This window comes from Salmo salar, chromosome 04 (genome assembly GCF_965601325.2).
Source record: "Salmo salar chromosome 04, fSalSal1, whole genome shotgun sequence".
NCBI lineage: Eukaryota > Metazoa > Chordata > Actinopteri > Salmoniformes > Salmonidae > Salmo > Salmo salar.
The window spans coordinates 24,352,637-24,373,458 of record NC_138294.1 but is presented as its reverse complement, the minus strand read 5'-3'; the positions used below and the strand labels follow the sequence as shown (position 1 = coordinate 24,373,458).

The following is a 20,822-nucleotide window of genomic DNA, read 5'->3' as shown; positions in this document are numbered from 1 at the left end:
CTGTTACAATCAGCGCGAACCCCTCGGACTTGTATTTCTCAACAGTGCATCCCACTTATAAAGCAGCTGCTTCGTCTTGATGTTATTCTTTATCAAAAGCTACCGCGACACTTTTCAAATTCAAACAAACGCGCTCTTCCAACCACCATCCCTGTCTCTGCAAAAGCTCTCCCCAAAATGTCACGTCTGCTGGTCACGGCCTCCTCTATCCATGTATTCCTCTTATCTGTGCGTTTCCACCTACTGTTCTGGAGTGCGAGATCATTACACATCGTAGAATATTTGCCCTACTAATTAATCCTACACCCAGTAAAAAAACTCACCACTATTCCACTAGCTACTTGGCCCCATCGGTGTTGTAACAATGTGCAACTAGTTAAAGTAAAAAAGGGGAAAATAAATAAACATAAATATGGATTGTATTTACAATGGTGTTTGTTCTTCACTGGTTGCCCTTTTCTTTTGGCAGCAGGTCACTAATCTTGCTGCTGTGATTGCACACTGTAGTATTTCATCCAATAGATATGAGTTTATCAAAATTGGATGTGGTTTTCAAGTTCTTTGTGGGTCTGTGTAATCTTAGGGAAATGTGTGTCTTTAATATGGTCATACATTTTGCAGGAGGTTAGGAAATGCAACTCAGTTTCCACCTCATTTTGTGAGCAGTGTGCACATAGCCTGTCTTCTATTGAGAGCCAGGTCTGCCTACGACGACCATTCTCAATAGCAAGGCTACGCTCACCGAGTCTGTACATAGTCAAAGCTTTCCTTCATTTTGGGTCAGTCAGAGTCGTCAGGTATTCTGCCACTGTGTACTCTCTGTTTAGGGCCAAATAGCATTCTAGTTTGCTTTGTTGTTTTGTTAATTATTTCCAATGTGTCAAATAATTATCTTTTTGTTGTCTCATGATTTTGTTGGGTATAATTGTGTTGTTGTCCTGGGGCTCACTGGGGTCTATTTGTGAACAGAGTCCCAGGACCAGCTTGCTTAGGGGACTCTTCTCCAGGTTCATCTCTCTGTAGGTGATGGCTTTGTTATGGAAGATTTGGAATAGCTTCCTTTTATGTTGTTGCAGAATTTAACAGTTATTTTCTGGATTTTGATAATTAGCGGGTATTGTCCTAATTCTGCTCTGCATGCATTATTTGGTGTTTTACGTTGTACGCAGAGGATATTTTGCAGAATTCTGCATGCAGAGTCTCAATTTGGTGTTTGTCCCATTTTGTGAATTCTTGGTTGGTGAGCAGACCCCAGACCTCACAACCATAAAGGGCAATGAGTTTTTATCACTGATTCAAGTATTTTTTGCCAGATCCTAATTGGTATGTCAAATGTTATGTTCCTTTTGATGGCATAGAAGGCCCTTCTTGCCTTGTCTCTCAGATCGTTCACAGCTTTGTGGAGGTTACCTGTGGCGCTGATGTTTAGGCCGAGATATGTATAGTTTTTTTGTGTGCTCTTGGGCAACGGTGTCTAGATGGAATTTGTATTTGTGGTCCTGGCAACTGGACCTTTTTTTGGAACACCATTATTTTTGTCTTACTGAGATTTACTGTCAGGGCCCAGGTCTGACAGAATCTGTGCAGAAGATCTAGGTGCTGCACTATCCCTCAACACAACTTGTAACTCTTCTGCAATAAAATCGAAAATCGCTTACACCCAAGTACTTCTCAGCAGCTGCCCCCACCACAGCCATTGTCTGTGATTTACGTTAAATTTCTGCGGCACAGTTGATAACCATAGCTATGAACACTAAGAATTCAACCTTACTGAAGTACATGTTATTCTATCACTCTCTATTGGCCTTGGCCTACTCACAGGGATCCTGTTAGTCTCCCTCTACCTGGACCCATCTGCCTCTACTACTCTCTTCACTGCCTCAGCATACCACACCTTCTGTACTACTCTGATCTTGGCAACCTCAACCTGTCTTTCTCTCACCAGACACTTCTGATCTCCAGCAACAACGGTTCACTTCTTCTTCATAGTTGTATTGGCGGATCACAACCAACTGAAACGCACATATATCGCCTCCTACTGTACTGGAGTGTGAGCTAGAGGTCTTCACAGATCCACCTCTGCCTGAATATCCAAAACCAGATTCAGGGCCGAGCATGTCCGGCTCAAGAATTCTCAAATAATGTCACAGGTCTGGGTCGGATCTGATTGTCAAGGGTCTGGGGTATGTGTACATTTGTTACTGACTTGTCCAGAAGGGCTGTACATATCTGAACGCGACTGCTGCAGTAGAGAGAGGATTGTTATAATTGATGCTGCTGCTTTTGTTTTCCACGAGAGTGGAGCGTGGCACATGTAGCTCGTTGTTGTTGGCCAATCATAAGTCATCAAAGCGGCAATAGGCTACAGTCATAGAGCCTCTGTCTGGCAAAAGTTAAGATATCTAATCAATGGAAGATGGAATTAAAGTTAAAGGAGAAGGATAGGCTACAACGACCAAGAGCCAACAGGTAGGTTGCTACTTAATATTCTGAATGGCGTTATTTGTAACTGTAGGATGAGAAAGCACGCACTGGCGCCTCAATTAGCCTAGCTAGCTAGCTTAACTAGCTTCTCCCAGTTTGATGCAGTCAAGACAGGTACTACATAATCATATTTGATGATAGATAACCTAGCTATAATTCCGCGTTCAAAACAACTAGGAACTTGGAAATCAGAAACTTCTGGATTTCAGTGTGTTCAAGACAACCAGGAACTCAAAGAAACTAGCTCTGACTGGGAAAAATTGTTTTCCAACTCGGGAACTCGGGCCTCTTTCAAGAGCTCAGACTTTCTGACCTAAAGATCACTGACATCATGACTTGACCTCGTATTTTTCAGAGTTCCCAGTTGTCTTGAACGCACCATTAGCGGTTAATAAAATAGCATAAAAATAAATACAAATCTGCTGCTTCCCTCACTCGGATTGGACCGGGTCAGGATCCGACCAGTTCCGAACAGGTTTAGTTGTCCTTGGGTCCATTTGGAACGTGTTTTAAAACATGTATTATATAAACAATTAATGTATAGATATCTGATCCAGGTGGGAAAGCACTAGGTCCATTTTGGAACGGGTCCAACTCTAGTGTGAGCCTCCCTACCAGACTGGGCACACATTGGTTGAATCAACGTAGTTTCCATGTAATTTCAATGAAATTACGTTGAACCGATGTGGAATAGATGTTGACTTGACGTCTGTGCCCAGTGGGAGCTACTATATTCTCTTAAAGAGCGACTGCCTTTAAAAAAGCAACGGATGCCTTTGAAAAACGGCCTATGTGGCATCGATATAAGTCAGAAACAGTTATTCAAGTGTCAAAATGGACTACAAAAAGTGTAAATAGGATATTTTTCCCAAAACACCAAGCAGAGAGAACGTTCACTAAGAGCGTCGTTGAGGCATGTGTCGATACTGATATGATTGAAATAAAAGGCAGCACTGCTCTCAGATCAGCTTTCTCCATTCAAATCTTACCATATTTTAATTATTCAACAAAAAGCTACTAGTGAGATCACCAATGGCGGCAAATATTGAGGCGGCTTATTCTAATGCTTACCCTTAATTTCTTCATTATTCATTTTAATGTGTGTATTGTTAGGTATTCCTGCACTGCTGGAGCTAGAAACAGAAGCATTTTGCTGCACCTGGGATAACATCTGAAAAATGTGTATATGACCAATACAATGTTATTTTATTTGATCCTATAATAATGTACTGAATCAAGATTTGGCACCTCAGCTGTTAGGCTACACATCATGAAATATATCAAGGCAAAAATGACAGACAGTGGCTTGATATTGATTTCAATATCATTTAAATACACAGCACCTTCAAAGTATTCACACCCCTTGACTTTTTCACATTTTGTTGTGTTACAGCCTGTATTTAAAATGGATTCAATTGAGATTTTTTGGTCACTGGCCTACACACAATATCCCATAATGTCAAAGTGGAATTATGTTCTTAAATATTTACAGATTAATACTAAATTTGTTTGTTATGGCAAGCCTAAATAAGTTCAGGTGTAAAAACTTGCAAAATAAGTTGCATGGATTTTTGAATGACTACCTCATCTCTGTATCCCACACATACAATTATCTGTAAGATCCCTCAGTCGAGCAGTGAATTTCAAACACACATTCAACCACAAAGACCAGGTAGGTTTTCCAATGCCCCGCAAAGAAGGGCACCTTTTGGTAGATGGGTAAACAAAAGCAGACATTGAATATCCCTTTGAGCATGGTTAAGTTATTAATTACACTTTGGATGGTGTTTCCATACACCCAGTCACTACAAAGATAAAGGTGTCCTTCCTAACTCAGTTGACAGAGAGGAAGGAAACCGCTCAGGGATTTCACCATGAGGCCAATGGGGATTTTAAAACAGTTACAAAGTTTAATGGTTGTGATATGAGAGAACTGAAGATGGATCAACAGCATTGTATTTACTCCACAATACTAACCTAACTGACAGAGTGAAAAGAACAAAGCCTGTACATAATGAAAATACTCCAAAACATGCATCCTATTTCCAACAAGGTACTTAAGTATTACTGTAAAAGAATATTGGTAAATATTGGTAAAAATATTATACTTGTAACCATTAAGGACAGGGGAGTTTTCAGGATAAAAATGGAATGGAGCTAAGCACAGAAAAAATCCTAGAAAACCTGGTTCAGTCTGCTGGTCCAGTCTGAATTCACGTTTTAGGACAATAACCTAAAACACATGGCCAAATTAACATTTTACATTTTAGTAATTTAGCAGAAGCTCTTATCCAGAGCGACTTACAGTAGTGAATGCATACATTTCATAATTTTTTTTTTTGTCATTATGGGGTATTGTGTGTAGATGGGTGATGACAAAAAAAAACATCTGAATGTAAACATTATTAAAGTGACCAGTGTTCAATGACTGCATAGGGCAGCAGTTTCTAAGGTGCAGGGTAGAGTACCGGGTGGGGGCCGGCTAGAACAGTGACTAAGGCAAGTAGTGACTGTTTAACAGTCTGATGGCTTCGAGATAGAAGCAGTTTCACAGTCTCACGGTCCCAGCATTAATGCACCTGTACTGTCTCCACCTTCAAGATGATAGCGGGGTGAACAGGCCGTAGCTCATTGATGATCTTCTTGGCCTTCCTGTGACACTGGGTGCTGTAGATGTCATGGAGGGCAGGCACTGTAAAACCGGTGATGTGTTGGGCTGAACGCACCACCCCCTGGAGAGCCCTTTAGTTGGAAGCAGTGCAATTGCCATACCGCGGAGGTCAGTGGAACGCTGAACGCCATCCTCAAGTCAGAGACAGACACATCGACTTTAACACAAAGGCTCTTACACACAGGATCTGACCACAAGTCAGACCCAGAGAGACTGGGGCTGGGGCGACTGGGCTGTCCTCCTGCTCAGAGTATTTACTTTATGGTAACCCGAGCATGAGGGCTGTTCATTCCCATCTGGACTCAGATGACACATTAGGAGGGGGGAGCCACACCAGGCAGTATTAAAAAGAAACGGTTCCTCTGCATGTTCTGTAACAAAGGCTTCAGCTGCCCCCAGAAGGTGGAGATCAACCAGAAGGTTCACACAGGGGAGAAATCATTCAACTGTACCCATTGTCAGATGCGCTCCACCCATGCTGGCAACCTGAAGATGCACCTGAAGGTACACGCAGGAGAGAGGCCGTTCACCTGTACGCACTGTGAGAAGAGGTTCTCGGGAGAGGATGGGAAGCCTGATCTGCTGCTGGTCAAAGAGGAGACAATAGAAGACGGACCAGAGAGCATTGACCTGCTGAGTGGACTAAAGATGGGGGAGCAAGGTAAGGAAGAAATACATATAGCCTACATACAGTAATATATCTTCAATGGGAATAGTGATGTCTGGCTATTTTTTCTTCATTTTCTTCATTCCTAAAATGAAATCAAAACAACTTATGTTTACATACAAAACACATTGTAATGTATGAACTTGACCAGGTAATTGTAAAAAAAAATATTCAAAAAACTCAATATGCAAAGTCTATTTTCTAACCTCTTCCTGCAGGCGGCTACCTTGGATTCCCAGACCGGTGCAAACAAGAACCCAGGGGACAACATAACTGAGCAGGGTAGGATCAGAGGCGACATAGTGGAGGTCAGAGGATGGGTCTGACAACCTATCCTTACTCCTTAACGTCCAAGGACCTTATATGTTATGTTTATAGGGAGATTGGTTCTGGCAGCCAAAACTGTCAAATACTCCATCTAAATGTGGATCGATTCTCAATTGCGATACAATTCTAGAAACATAAAGCCCTTTACTTTAATATCACATCTAAATAATTTCACAAAATATACACTTACTGCACACTGTTTTAAGCGGGTTTAACACAGTTACAGCCAACAGTATTCAGTTAAAACACTTTTCTGGCGCCGTTCCTTCCGTTACACACAGGTGTTCGGAGCACACTAGATAGCTAATTAGCACAGATGGTCTCCTCGGGTCTTCCGTCTGTCATCCGTGAATAAAGCGCTGTGTTGGAGCCAATTTGGGTGCATCTCATATTCTGGTATTGTTCGGGCAATTACACTCCCGACCACTATGGTCAGACAAATGGTGGTGGTAAACATACATCAGGGGATCTATGAAGACACATGTGCTTTAAAGTAATGGTGTGTGTTGATGGTGGGAGAGCTCATAGTTCTTATAGCAATCAAATGAAAGCAAGAAAACGCCAAACAAGATACAAAGGACTACTATAGTCAATACTCATTCATTCAAGGTAACCCCTATTGTTAAGTTTGAGGTGTGTTAAGAACAAGTCAATTTGCTACCATCCACTCACCTGGTGACTGATTGGCTACTTAGAATTCTTGGATTTTCAAAGCAAATTATCACTACATGCTGTATATATGGCCGTGTGGGAACCCGAATTAGCCCTATGTGTGTGTATTTATCCTTTTTATTATTATTATTATTTCTCGCTGATATGAAAGATAAGGTCCTTATGTTAACGTTCAAAATGAGCACCGTGGCTTATAAAGAAACCCAGAGCTGAATATACTGTATTTACCTTCATTGATAGACTCTAGAGCGTCTATGAAGTTGTTATGTGAACTATATTACCCCTCATAACCCTTTGTTAACTTGTCATTTGAAACAGACTTGTGTAAATACTTTTTTTTTAGAGAGACAGTAAACCTTGGCTAGAACAAGGACGGAGGTGATGTAGATGGATTAAAATTGTTCTATTATTTTCTACTCTATTCTTGCTAACACACTATTCTTTCTAAACAAGTCTGCTCTCCGCTTGAAATATACTGATCATAGATTTGGTGTGTAACGTAATAAACAGTACCGTAATTCAAAGAACAGCGCGCATTTCTTTTTCATTTAACCACACCCTTTGAGCGATGACGCCAACCAAAAATTATTTATATTCAGTGCGTAAACGGAAGAGAACAGTGACCAAGAACAATTTCCACGTTAGCATTTTTTGTTATTGTTAATTAGACGTTTATTGACACATTGGAACTCAAAATATGACTAATTGAACAGCACAGCATCACATACTTACTTCAGGTAGTCTTTAATTCGCGCTGGAGACAGGACTTGGTTGATAGACGTTATCTAAGTAGCCGCTAACGTTAGCTAACAATGGTTTTTCACACTCAAATAGCCTCCATCATGGAGGTGCTAGCGAATGCAGCCGTGGCAGAGATCTGTAAACTCGTAGACGACGACTATGCAGTGTTTCGTTTGGAAATAACTCAAAGCCAGAAAGAAAACAGGACATTGCGGAGGAAACTACAGCTACTGGAACTGAAGGTGGTACGGGAGCGTGCAGAGAGGACAATTAGAGACCGCGTCCGCGCCAGTCGTCCATGTAGTGTCAAGATCCTCGACCAATACAGAGGAATGGCAAGAGGTACATTTTGCAGAAGGCCGAGACTGCGGGGTCAGTCGTCCCGTTCCCGGCCCTAAGTTTTAGAATCAAGTTTGCTACAATTCAGCACATTTTGTCATGGGACACAGACAAAATGTGCAGTTTTTAAAGCTAATTTTCGGAAATTCTGCACATTTTGCCATGACTTGTGCCATGTTAATATCAGTGCCTAATTTGAACCGAATCCTGCAGGAAAAGGATCAGGCACCTCGCTGTTTTGGACTGTTTCGTTCACGAAATTCAGCCCAGGCCTGATATTCTAAGAGTTGATTCGGGTTGGGCGGGCCCAGGCGTATGGTTTGTGCAACATTGTAACCTATGTTTGAGACCAATGTGTGACTGTGGCTGTGAGAAGCGTGCCTTGTATCGCTCTCAGAACTAGAATGAGATGAACTTTATATGAGATCTCTCCCTCCTCTGATAGACACGAGCCTGCAACTCTTATCTCTCCAGCGTTGCACGGCATCATCTATTTCATTATAGAAGTGCGAAGGGTTCTGGAGGAGCAGCAGCACCCCTGATATATTGAAATACATTTTCCAAAGTTATAGAGTTAATGCTGTCTGTTCAGAAATAAACAGAAAATAGCTTGGACCAATAGCTAGCTGTGGAGTGTAGCCTAATAACAAGGCATGGTCCTACAGTTGGGAATGCACTGCAAATCTGTCAGTGAACAAACAGCATGCAGACAAAAACAGGTATTGTGCAATATTTCAAATACAATCACAGGAAAACACAGGTTGGAAAGCAAATGGCTCCTGTTGAAAAGAGAATAGTCTAATCTGTCTGCTGTAGGCTACCAAAATATTTGATCAACTTCCAAATATTGTTTTACAAAGTAAAATGAGAGAGAGGCTTTTGGCACGAGCGCATCGGCCATCACCAGTGAGTGAGCTGCGCATCATTGGGTGACTCAGTGAAACTGGAAAGCAGTTTTAGGACTAATTTCCTCATATTGTAGCCAACAATATGTGTCTCCACACACCAAGGCCTAGTCTATTGATGGATTCAAGATAAGGTAGTTTTTATTGATCTCAGATTCTCAGTTTGTGTCAAAGTAGCCTGTCATTTAGATAATTTGTGTGGAATAAAAACTGCCTTATCTTGAATCCATCAATAGACTAGGTCTAGGTGTGTGGAGACACATTGTTGGCTACAATATGAGGAAATTAGTCCTAAAACTGCTTTCCAGTTTCACTGACTCACCCAATGATGCGCAGGTCACTCACTGGTGATGAACGATGCGCTCCTTTTACATGACTGAAGACTTTGGCAGAATGTAAAAGGATGTAGAATTGCCTGAAATCCGTTTTATAAAAGGCCACATTTTTCTGACAGTTTGTACAGACATTTTTTGGTTGCGCAAACCTACAGTTTACACATGGTCTGTGGTTGCGAGGCCGGTTAGACGTACTGCCAAATTCTCTTAAACGATGTTGGAGGCGGCTCTACCATTAAATTCTCTAACAACAGCTCTGGTGGACATTCCTGCGGTCAGCATGCCAATTAACGCACTCCCTCAACTTGAGACATGTGGCATTGCGTTGGGTGAGTGGCCTATTTAGAGTGGCCTTTTGTTGTCCCCAGCACAAGGTTCACCTGTGTAATGATCATGCTGTTTAATCAGCTTCTTGATATGCCACACCTGTCAGGTGGATGGATTATTTTGGCAAAGGAGAAATGTTCACTAACAGGGATGTAAACAAATTTGTCCACAATTTGAGAGAAACAAGCTTTCTGTGAGTATGGAACATTTCTGGTATCTTTTATTTCAGCTCATGAAACATGGGACCAACACTTCATGTTGCATTTTTTTATATTTTTGTTCAGTGTAGATAGTCAGTCAGATGGCTAGCTGCCGGCAGAGACTGCTATTGCAGTAATGTTGAAGGGCTCTGTCTAGTATTACTTAGCTAGCTAGAAGGATGAAGTAAAAAGCTAATGTTAAACGGAGCAAAATATAGGCTACTATCTTCACTTTAACAGAGAGGAGGCTACTGAGACAGACAGTGATGTGGCGAGGCTGAGGCAGGCTGCAATGCATGCAGGAGGAAGCAGAGGAGCTCTGGCGAAGGCCAAGAGGCCGACCCATGAAGCTTAAATAAAAAAGTAACGCTAGCAAGAGCAGTGTGCAGGTTTTTTATTCATACTTTTTTTCTCGTGATATCCAATTGGGAGTTACGATCTTGTACGATGAAATAACTGATACATTTGAGAACAAAAACTACTTACATTTTAACACCACCGCAGAAGCTTCGCTATTTACCATCTTCCAAGTTGTTTTGTTGTTTCCTTGAAGAGATCTAGCTATCCAAATTCCACCCTCTTCCAATGCATTGTGGCTGGGAAATTCCCAAAGTGAATTCTACTAGATGAAAAGCCAAAATTAGTAAAACTTCCTGCCATTTTAAAGCATACTAGATTTTTGAAAATGTGCGTACTATAAAACATTTAATTTTCGCATACTCAAACAGCCTACTATTTATGACGCAAGTATGGTATTCGGACACGTCCAGTGTCAGTAGTGTGCAATATAGCGTTGAGCATTGACACAACCTATCTTAACCACCCCTTTTCCCCCAATAACTCTCTTAGGTGAAGGACATCTCACTGGAGGCCACAGGAGCTTTGTGAAGCCAGCTGGACACAATATATGGAGAGATGACCAACCAATCACTGTTGATGAGGGGAGTGGAACCTCAACCCAGCATGTTATCGTGATAGAGGTTAGTGTCATAGTGTAACAATACAGTACATCAAATGTGGCGCGGGAGCTTGTGAGACTTCCCTATGACATTGTTATCCAATTCAGTTCATGTACTGGTAATAACCTCGGGGGGGCTCCCGAGTAGCGCGGTGGTTTAAGACACTGCATCTCAGCGCAAGAGGTGTCACTGCAGTACCTGGTTCCAATTCAGGCTGCATCACATTCGGACGTGATTGGGAGTCCCATAGGGCGGCGCGCAATTGGCCCAGCGTCGTCTGGGTTTGGCCGGGGGTAGGCCGTCATTGTAAATAAGAATTTGTTCTTAACTGACTTGCCTATTTAAATAAAATAAACCTCCTCTTTTCATGTGTCAGTCTGCAGATGCAGAGGCTGCTGGTTCTGGAGGATCGTCTCTGGTCAAACAGGAGAGGACTGAAGTAGAGGACCCACAAGACATCCAGACTAGAGCAGCGGCTGGAGTGGCGCCCCCTGTAGCCACGGAGGACCTCACCGCCTCGCCCCAGCCAAGGACCCGACGCAGCATCACGGAGGTCAGTGGAATGCTGGACGCCGTCCTCAAGTCAGAGACAGACACGAAGACTTTAACTGTAATGCACAGGCGGATATTACACACAGGATCTGACCACAGATCAGACCCAGAGATACTGGGGCTGAGGCGACTGGGCTGTCCTCCTGCTCCTGGCTTAGAGTATTTACTTTACGGTAACCCGAGGACGGTTCATTCCCATCGGGACTCAGGTTACATGTTAGAGACTGGCAGTGATCCGTCTTGTTCTTACACTACAGAGATGGACCCTAGCAACATGCCCTTGGGTTTAGAGACACATACTGATCTGTCTAGAGGGGACTGGAACCGGTACAGTAGTAGTCTAGGGAGCCTAGATAAGAAAGGGGAGGTTATAGTCGTAGATGAGGTGAAAGTGGAGGGCGATGCTCCTCTGACATGGAATGTGGATGAGACTCACTTAGGGGAAGGACACTCTCAAGGCAGAGCTTTATTAGATTACAGGGAAAGTTTAGAGACAAATCCAAATATCGAGACCCACTCCCCTTTACATGCGCTCAGGGATCGCGACCTAGTGTCCACGTCAATGGGGCCTTCCGTTTCACACGGCCGCATCCTATTTGATCAGGTTTTGAACTCAAAGGACCAAGGGGCCCAGGTTTTGGGAGTGGGAGCAACATCAGGCGGTAGTAAAGATAAACCGTTCCTCTGCATGCTTTGTAACAAAGGCTTCAGCTGCCTCCAGAAGGTGGAGATCCACCAGAGGGTCCACACAGGGGTGAAACCCTTCAGCTGTACCCAGTGTCACATGCGCTTCACCGAGGCTGGCAAACTGAAGAGGCACCAGAGGGTCCACACAGGGGAGAAACCCTACAGCTGTACCCAGTGTCAAATGTGTTTCGCCCAGGCTGGGCACCTGAAGAGGCACCAGAGGGTCCACACTGGGGAGAAACCCTACAGCTGCCCCCAGTGTCACATGCGCTTCACCCAGGCTGGCAACCTGAAGATGCACCTGAAGGTCCACACAGGAGAGCGGCCGTTCGCCTGTACACACTGCGGGAAGAGGTTCTCAGAAAGGAGCTACCTCAGGATACACCAGCAGAAAAAACATTCCACTCTATAACATAGAAAGTAACCATTCCACTTGATCGCTTCTCACGTGTAGATCAAATGCTGCATTAAAGTCAAAGATGAATTTTCATTGTTGTCAGCAGTAAAGATCCACAGATGAATTTGGAATAACGAGTAGTAGATTTTAGTGTTGAATTTTCCTGAGGTAGAATATTGCGTCCAGGCATTGTGTGATCTATAAGCCTTAAAAGTACTGTGTAAGCTATATGTTTATAAATGCCTATTTCGTTACTTCCAACTACTTAATGAGAAAATTAATGCAGTTTATCAAGTTCGTACAGATGTTTTGTTGACATGCATGTGTGGTTTTTATATAGAGTATTTAACACTTGTTAAATACACTCATAACCATATACAGGTTGAAAATGGAAGAGTTGGGCACTAATAAGCAAACATAGGAACGTGGTAGCTGTACAGCACTGTATGGGTAAGCGCTGTATGGGTTTTGACTGAGGGAAATGCTGTAAATTAAGATGACTCGATGTATTGTGAAAGATGATACCACTTTGTCATACAAGCAAGCCAAATCTGCACTTCACATCTCTAAATCTAACTCATGTCATATACAGTGTCAACGTTTATGATCACTATGTTTGATGTACAGTTACAAGATGTCATGTCGTCATACCCTGGGTTCTTCTGACCAGACTGAGCCTATGTTTATTGTCAAGAAAACTCACCGCTGAACACGCACCTGAATGCACTCATGACTCCATTCTATGCGCACCACAATGACAATCTGTTTCTCTGAATTACCTTGTGAAAGCCTAACACTTGAAGATTTTTATTTTATAGCTTAGCTAGTCATGTTTGCAATAGAACAAGCTTTCAGATTATGTCCACTTTACCCAGATTGTGATTTATAATGGACTGTTTTTGGATTGTGTAAACAACAGTAATTGTGTGATGGCGGGGATGCAGGGCTGTGTTCCAAACAGAACTACAAGTGTGCTTGCTCTAGTTCCTCAATGGCACAGCTAGGAGAGCTAAAAAAAAAAGTACCTTTATAGTTGAAGACTCTTCTTTGAGTCATAAAAGTGCATTGAAATGACTTAGGAACTGTGCACACTTTGGAGAGGTGTGGCAGTTTGGAGACAGCAGTTAGACCTACCGCTCAAACCCTTGTCATTTTTTGGTCTTATGTTGCACCTACCCCACATTGTCCAGGTATATTCTTATTTTGTTACTGAATGTATCCAGAGTGTGTTCTGATTGTGTCAACATCTGTTGCAAAATGTACAGTAAATGGAAAATGCACATAAAATCAACAGTATAATGTTTAGATTCAATCTTGTCCGGTAAACTGTTGTGTACTCACTTTTAGTCTAATTATCTCCAAACTGTTCCCTTTCAATTGCTACCATGGATATGTATGTTTTAATTCTTTTAATTCTGTAAGAAACATTTCAATTTAACCCTGTCCATGTCCCACGTGTAAAGGGTTAATAAACACAAAATGGGACTTTTCTAAGACTTTCATTGAATCTCTCTTTAATATACATCACATCTGATCTCACCCTATTCTGCATACACCAGACAGTGCTTTATAACCAATATACACTTACTAAATATACCCACACACTAACAAACAACTACTGTACACTGGAGAGGCTATACGAACACGCCTGGTGCCCAAAATCTATGATGTATGTCACGCAGCGACCGTTGAGTGGGGACGTTCTGTCAGAACAAATTGGCCACGTTAGCAACCACTAGCAACATGTAATACAGCTGCCCGGTGAAGCAACACTGGTCATTCACACCGGCTTGTCGTTACGTTAGCTAATTGGCAAGACACGGTGACATCCAGATGGTGCCCAACACTACAAGTTATTAATCCCTCGTCCGTTGAAATAAACATTCGTCTTTTACAAGTTTTAACTAGCGCCATGCCGCTGTTGCCTACAAGCCAGCATAAACTAGCTAGCTGGGAAGGGTTCATCAGGACAACAGACTGAAGAGACTCCATTCGTCTCCACTCGACTCTCAGCTGAGCGACATACGTAATTAATTTGGGCACCAAGCCTGTCCATATAGCCTCTCCCATTTTTCATGCATTTATTTTAACACGTCAAAATAGTTTAGGTTTGTCTGACTTTTGACTTATCATAGTTGACTCATATTTACCCACAAAATCATATGTCCACCATGATGTTTAACAACAATTAAGTAATTCTGTAACTACAGTATAGTAGTGGGATGGGTAAACACTTGTTACCTGTGTGTGTGTACGTACCTGAGGGAGTGTATGTCTGTGTAATCTGTATCATCTGTCTCTTCCAGGAGGAGGAGGGACCAGAGGTGCTATTGGTGAAGGAGGAGGGGTGTGAGGAGGGTCTGGGGAACACTGAGGGGACCATGGTCATGGAGGACAACCAGACTACACCTCCTCCTGAACCCACAGAGGAACCAGCTGAGCAGCACAGGACCACATACAGTATCACTGAGGTGAGCCCACTGTGAACTACTGTCTGATGGTATTAGTTCAGGGTGCTGATCTAGGATCAGTTTAGCCTTTTAGATCATAATGAATAAGATTTAATGAAAAGATCCTGGATCAGCACTTCTGCCCTGAGACTCTTTGTAGATTAGGGCCGAGGTCTTGATTAATTTTGTCTTAAGTCTGGGACTATGCCTTTGAATGATCAAACCATTTTAATGAGTGTCATGTAATTAAATTAACTAATAATTTTGTATAGTACTCATAGCAATCTCTCATTGCCCAATCAGAAGATGCTTCACCATCCAACATCCTCTCACTCTGTATCTCTTACAGTCAGTAGACATGGAGGATGGGAAGCCTGATCTGCTGCTGGTCAAAGAGGAGACAATAGAAGACGGACCAGGTAATTGACTGAAAAAACTCCATATTTAGAGTTCTCTGCCATGTTTGTGAAGTCTATTTTCTAAACTCTTCCTGCAGGTGGTTGGTTGGAGGGTAACAGAGGAGATCACTCAGCCATTTTTGATTCCCAGACTGGTGCAGCCACGGGTCCAGGGGACGACATCGAGCAGGCCAGGACCAGAGGGGACATAGTGGAGGTCAGTGGATGGGACACCGTTGTCAACTCAGGGCTGGGGAACAACACTGTTAACCACAACCAGAAACAGACAGTCGAGCACAAAACAACATCCAAAATAAGTCTCCATGAAAACAGACTGGCTGAGACCAGGGTGAGGCTTAGATTTGGTCTGCGGGGACGGGGAGGTGTCCGTATGCAGCAGGAGAGAACAGACACAGACTTGGCTAGCAATGCTCCGTCCTGCTCCTATAGTTGTGATTCAGAGAGACTGATGGTGCCTCAGGTTAACCCCCTAACAGGTGCTGCCTTCAGCCTGCCTTCTATAGGATCTATCAACTGGAACATGGACCCTGCGACAACACAGACACTCCCTGGCCTTCGTCCTCCTCACACTCTCCTTATGTTAAACCATAGCTCAGACAATGCCAGTGCCTCAACACTAAATGGCTACACAAGCCCATTGACAAATGACAGTAGTAGCAACGCTATCAGTAGATCCGATGGCAAAGAGAAGCGCTTCCCGTGTTCATTCTGTGGGAAAGCCTTCAGTTTCCCCAAACAGGTGGAGATTCACCAGAGGATGCACACAGGGGAGAAACCGTACAGCTGCCACCTGTGCCAGGCCAGTTTTTCACACTCATCCAACCTAAAGAGGCACCAGAGGGTCCACACAGGGGAGAAACCGTTTAGCTGTACCCAGTGTCACATGCGCTTCGCTCAGTCTGGCAACCTGAAGATGCACCTGAAGGTCCACATGGGAGATAAGTAATTCGCCTGTACGGACTGAGGTTCTTAGAGAGGAGCTACCTCAGGATACACCAGCAGAAAAAACATTCCACTCTATAACATATAAAGTAACAATTCCATTTGATAGCTTCTGACTGACATCACACCCTGCATTAAAGACAAAGATTAATTTTCATTGTCAGCAGAAAAGATGCACTTGGAATAACGAGAGTAACGTATTTCATTGTTGAATATTCCTGGGTAGAATGTTGCATCTAGACATTCTGTGATTTTGACTTGAGCGTACAACACATTTAGGAATACCTGCTCTTTGCACTTCATAAACTGACCAGCTGAAAACTACAATCCCTTATTTATGTCATTTGTTAAATCCACTTCAATTAGTGTAGATGAAGGGAAGGAGACAGGTTTTTAAGAATGATTTTTAAGCCTTGTTACAATTGAGACATGGATTGTGTGCCATTCATTTAGCATTTTTACATTTGAGTAATTTAGCAGATGCTCTTATCCAGAGCAGCTTACAGGCACAATTAGGGTTAAGTGCCTTGCTCAAGGGCACATTGACAGTTTTCACGTAGTCGGCTCGGGGATTCGAACAAGCAACCTTTCGGTTACCGGCCCATTGCTCTTAACCGATAGTAGGTACTAAGCGCACCAGTTTGAGTGTGTCAAAAACTGCAACTCTGTTGGGTTTTTCACGCTCAACAGTTTCCTGTGTGTATCAAGAATGATCCATCACCCAAAGGACATCCAGCCAACTTGACACAACTGTGTGAAGCATTGGAGTCAACATGGGCCAGCCTCCCTGTAGAACGCTTTCAACACCTTGCCCCGATGAATTGAGGCTGTTCTGAGGGCAAAAGGGGTGCAACTCAATATTAGGAAGATGTTCCTAATATTCTGACCACTCAGTGCAAGTAAGCATATATGATGCCTTGGAAAAGTATTCATACCCCTTGGAATTCTTCACATTTTATTCTTACAAAGTAGGATTAAAATTGATTTAATTGTAATTCTATACATTATACACTGTCAAAGTGGAAGTTTATTTTTTTATGAATAGAAATTAAATATCTAAAAGATATTCGTTGCATAAGAATTCAGCTCCTTGAGTCAATACATGTTAGAAACACCTTCTTGGGTAAGTCTCTAAGAGCTTTACACACCTCGATGGTGCAATATTAGCCCATTATTCTTTTCATAATTCTTCATGCTCTGTCAAGATGTTGGGGATCATGGCTAGACAGGCAATTTTAAGTCTTGCCATAGTTTTTCAAGCAGATTGTCACGTCTGATCCTGCTCCTTCTATTCCGGTGTGCGATGTTGCCAGAGTACTCACCAGCGGTCCTGGGATTCATCATTATGCACACCTGGCACTCGTCATTAAGCGCACCTGTGAGTCATTATGATTCACACCTGGACTCCATTACCGTCATCATTTCCTCCCCTTTATATGTCACATTCCCAGGTTCACTCACCAGTTGATATTGTTCTTGTGTATCGGCGGTCTGCTGTATGTTATTGGCGTGTTCTTGGTTTTGTTTTATTAAAATGCTTCTGACTCACTGGCCCATCATTACACAGATATAAGTCAAAACTGTAACTTGGTCACTCAGGAACATTCATTGTCTTCTTGGTAAGCAACTACAGTGTAATTTTGGCATTGTGTCATATGATGCAGCCACCACCATGCTTGAAAATAAGGAGGTAGTTACTCAGTGACGTGTTCTATTGGATTTTCCCCAAACATAAGGCTTTGCATTTAGGCTCAAAAGCATATTCCTTTGCTGTGTTTTTGTTGTATTAGTCTAGTGCCTTATTGCATACAATATGCATGTTTTGGAATATTTGTATTTCCACTCATTGAGTAAAAAGTCATTATTGTGGAGTCACTAAAATGTTGTTGAGCCATTCTGTTTTCTCCCATCACAGCCATTGAACTGTAACTGTTTTAAAATCACTAATGGCCTCATGGTAACATTCCTGAGCAGTTTCATTCCTGTCCTGAGGCTCAGTATCTTTGTGTTTTTAAAGTGAGAAGATGATGATAGTGCCTTAATTCATGTTTACTTGACATGTAGTAGTGAAGATGTGTAATGTTGAACCTTTTCCAAAGTATTCTAAAATTCATTTTATCAAAGCGACGGTACCAGATTTACAGAAAAGGTGTTACCATAGTGAGAAGTTATTGTACTTGTCACATCATTTTGTGCAATAAAAGTACTGTATTTCACGTTGTGAGTGTATGACCACTTTAAATTAAATACAGAATTGACTCTGCTGACTGACTTGGTTATTTTTTTTTTATCATTGCAGGGGCTGTTTCCCTTGTCAGTTGAACCCAAACATATGGACTTAAAAAATTATAATTGGCTCTATTGTTAAGTACTTGAATTAGTGTTAAATGGGCTTGGCTGTGGTAACTTGTTTTTGTCATGTTTCTGTGTGTACAGGAAAGAGCTTCTCATATATATATACTCTGTCTGCAGTCCATGAGGACCTGCTGATGTCCGGTGTTGCTGGTCTGTTTCAATGAACGATATAAGTAGACCATGGCAAACGGCCTGAGTGAGCTATCTTCATTGATCCACCATCTTTGACTGGACCTCTGACGTTGCAGGTCACAAACCCTGGATCAGGAGCTGTCGCTTTTCCTTTCAGAGTCGGAGCCAGGACTGAACCACGAGGGACAGAGACTTTACCACATGGAACACAACCACTGGAGAGGAGGACTGAACAACCTCTGTCCTGGTGGTCATCAGAGGGAGAGTCCAGTCTGCAGCCCAGACCCCTTCTCTTCAGTGTCAGTACAGTGATGAAGCAGGTCCTGCGGGCTAGATGAACCCTCCTGTTTTTATGATACAAGCACCACAGTATCCATGATGAACAGAGCAGGTCACCCTGTATTAGTGGCATATTCAACAGCTTTTAATTAATGTGTTATCTTGTGATCAAGCCTTAAATGTTTTGTGGTTGGTGGCAATGTCAACAATTAGCCTGTTTGACATTTCAGTGGAAATACTATCAGCCCAGTTATTGGCCACCTTACTATTTTGTATAATTCAAAGATGTTTTAATTTTGTTCATAATAGATACACCAACCTCATCTCCGAAGTGTTTACTAGATAGCTGGCTAGCCTTCTGGTTGAAGAAAATGGACTTGCCTGTCAACTTTCCAGTGCTTAAAAAAAAAAATTCACCAACAACTTTTTCAGTGTTGCATGCAAATGTATTTATTTTACAGCTTAATCTTATGTTTTGAGAAGGTAGCTAATATACATGAGTATGAATAATTTACGTCAACTTTTTAATTTCAGTGAATTGACATGAACAATTGGAATGCTGGTGTTTGTGATGCACTTAAGGGAAGAAATACACAAGATGGGTTGAATAAATTCATATTTTACCTGTATTTTTTTTTTAAATACTTGCATATGAAAACAAACAACTTGACATCCGTCCCTATATTGTAACATAAATCACAAGAAAAATATATTTCCACAGCCAACTCTGGATCCCACCGCACACACCTGCAGTATAACAAGTGCTGGCAGAAGTCACAGCACACCAGTCACTTCGGACTCACAATCCTGCATGGAGCTTGCAGGCGGATCATGCTACCCATAGCGAGCACAGGAGGTGGTGTCTTTTATTTGAAATGTTTTTCTTCATTTAACATGTGTTTACCTGTGGAGGTGGCTGTATTTGAATTGCAGGTGGCAGGGACACCAGGCAAGGCTCCTGTGGTGGTGTGACCAGGGGAGACTGAGCCTGCTGGTAAATGTTTTGCGCCCAGGGGAGCCAGCACCTTGTACCTGCTCAGGGCGCTTAAAAAACCGACTCATCGCAGTTATAGATTTGTCTGGGTTTCTCCCTCAACCAGCTCTCCTCCAAGTGCTTATGAGAAGTGAACGAATGGCACACTCGTTGGATGGGTGGCACACTCAGCTCTGCCCGTCCAGGGTGTCCGGCCTCCTCATGAACAGTTCCCACCACCTCTTCCACATATTCAAAAGAACTCTACCTTGTAGTTGGCTTGGGCAGCAGCATCAGGGAACTTAATGTAATTGTCTTGATGTAAACTTGATGTAAAGATCCAACTTTGTAATCTTGGATATCACATCCACCTTTATCAGGGCCACAGCCACCATCATCACCATCAGCCAGCTTACAGTTTCTCTTTAGAGTGATAGGTTTGTCCGATAGGTTAGTGTCTTTCATGGGCACCCACCTGTCGCCCCACATGGGTGTGATGACTCGGCCCACCATGTTTTGTGGCATGGTCATGGATGAAGTGGGTTCGACCACAATAGTGCTCCCTGGAGACACTCTGTTGGGAAGCCGCCCCCATACTAGATGCTCTTGTTTAGCAAGGAGTGTGTCGGCCTGGTTGAGTTTTGGTCAGTTCTTCACTCTGCCAACATGTCAGGCTAGTCATCATGTTCAAGAAGTATTCTCCCACAGGTGATGGCTGTGAAGTACATTCTGATATGAGTCTCCAGTACTCGTCAGTACCCTTCATTTGATGCATGAGGTGCTTTATCAAGTTTGTACTGAGAATGAGATCATCATGCTGACCTGGGACTATGAGCCCAGAAACTAAACAACTAATCCCATACACATTAAGGTCAACTTCATACATGCATTTTGGTTGTGCCGTTTTCCCCCCTACACCAATGAGAATGACTGGCTCTGACAGTGGCTTCTTCTCTAGACTAATATTTTCCGCAAGCATTCTATGCTCTGCTGCCTCGCTTAAAGTACA

The 20,822-nt window shown here is 42.6% G+C and overlaps 1 protein-coding gene across 1 annotated transcript; it reads left to right on the top strand.

The window, feature by feature from the left end:
- Positions 1-7,393: 7,393 nt before the first annotated feature.
- Positions 7,394-18,337, top strand: LOC106602424 (uncharacterized). The gene is made up of 6 exons (XM_045717563.2): positions 7,394-7,904; positions 10,518-10,648; positions 11,004-11,180; positions 14,570-14,734; positions 15,063-15,132; positions 15,210-18,337. Exons 1-6 carry the CDS (start codon positions 7,634-7,636, stop codon positions 16,076-16,078), a joined length of 1,683 nt encoding a protein of 560 aa, XP_045573519.2. The 5' UTR covers positions 7,394-7,633; the 3' UTR covers positions 16,079-18,337.
- Positions 18,338-20,822: the final 2,485 nt, after the last annotated feature.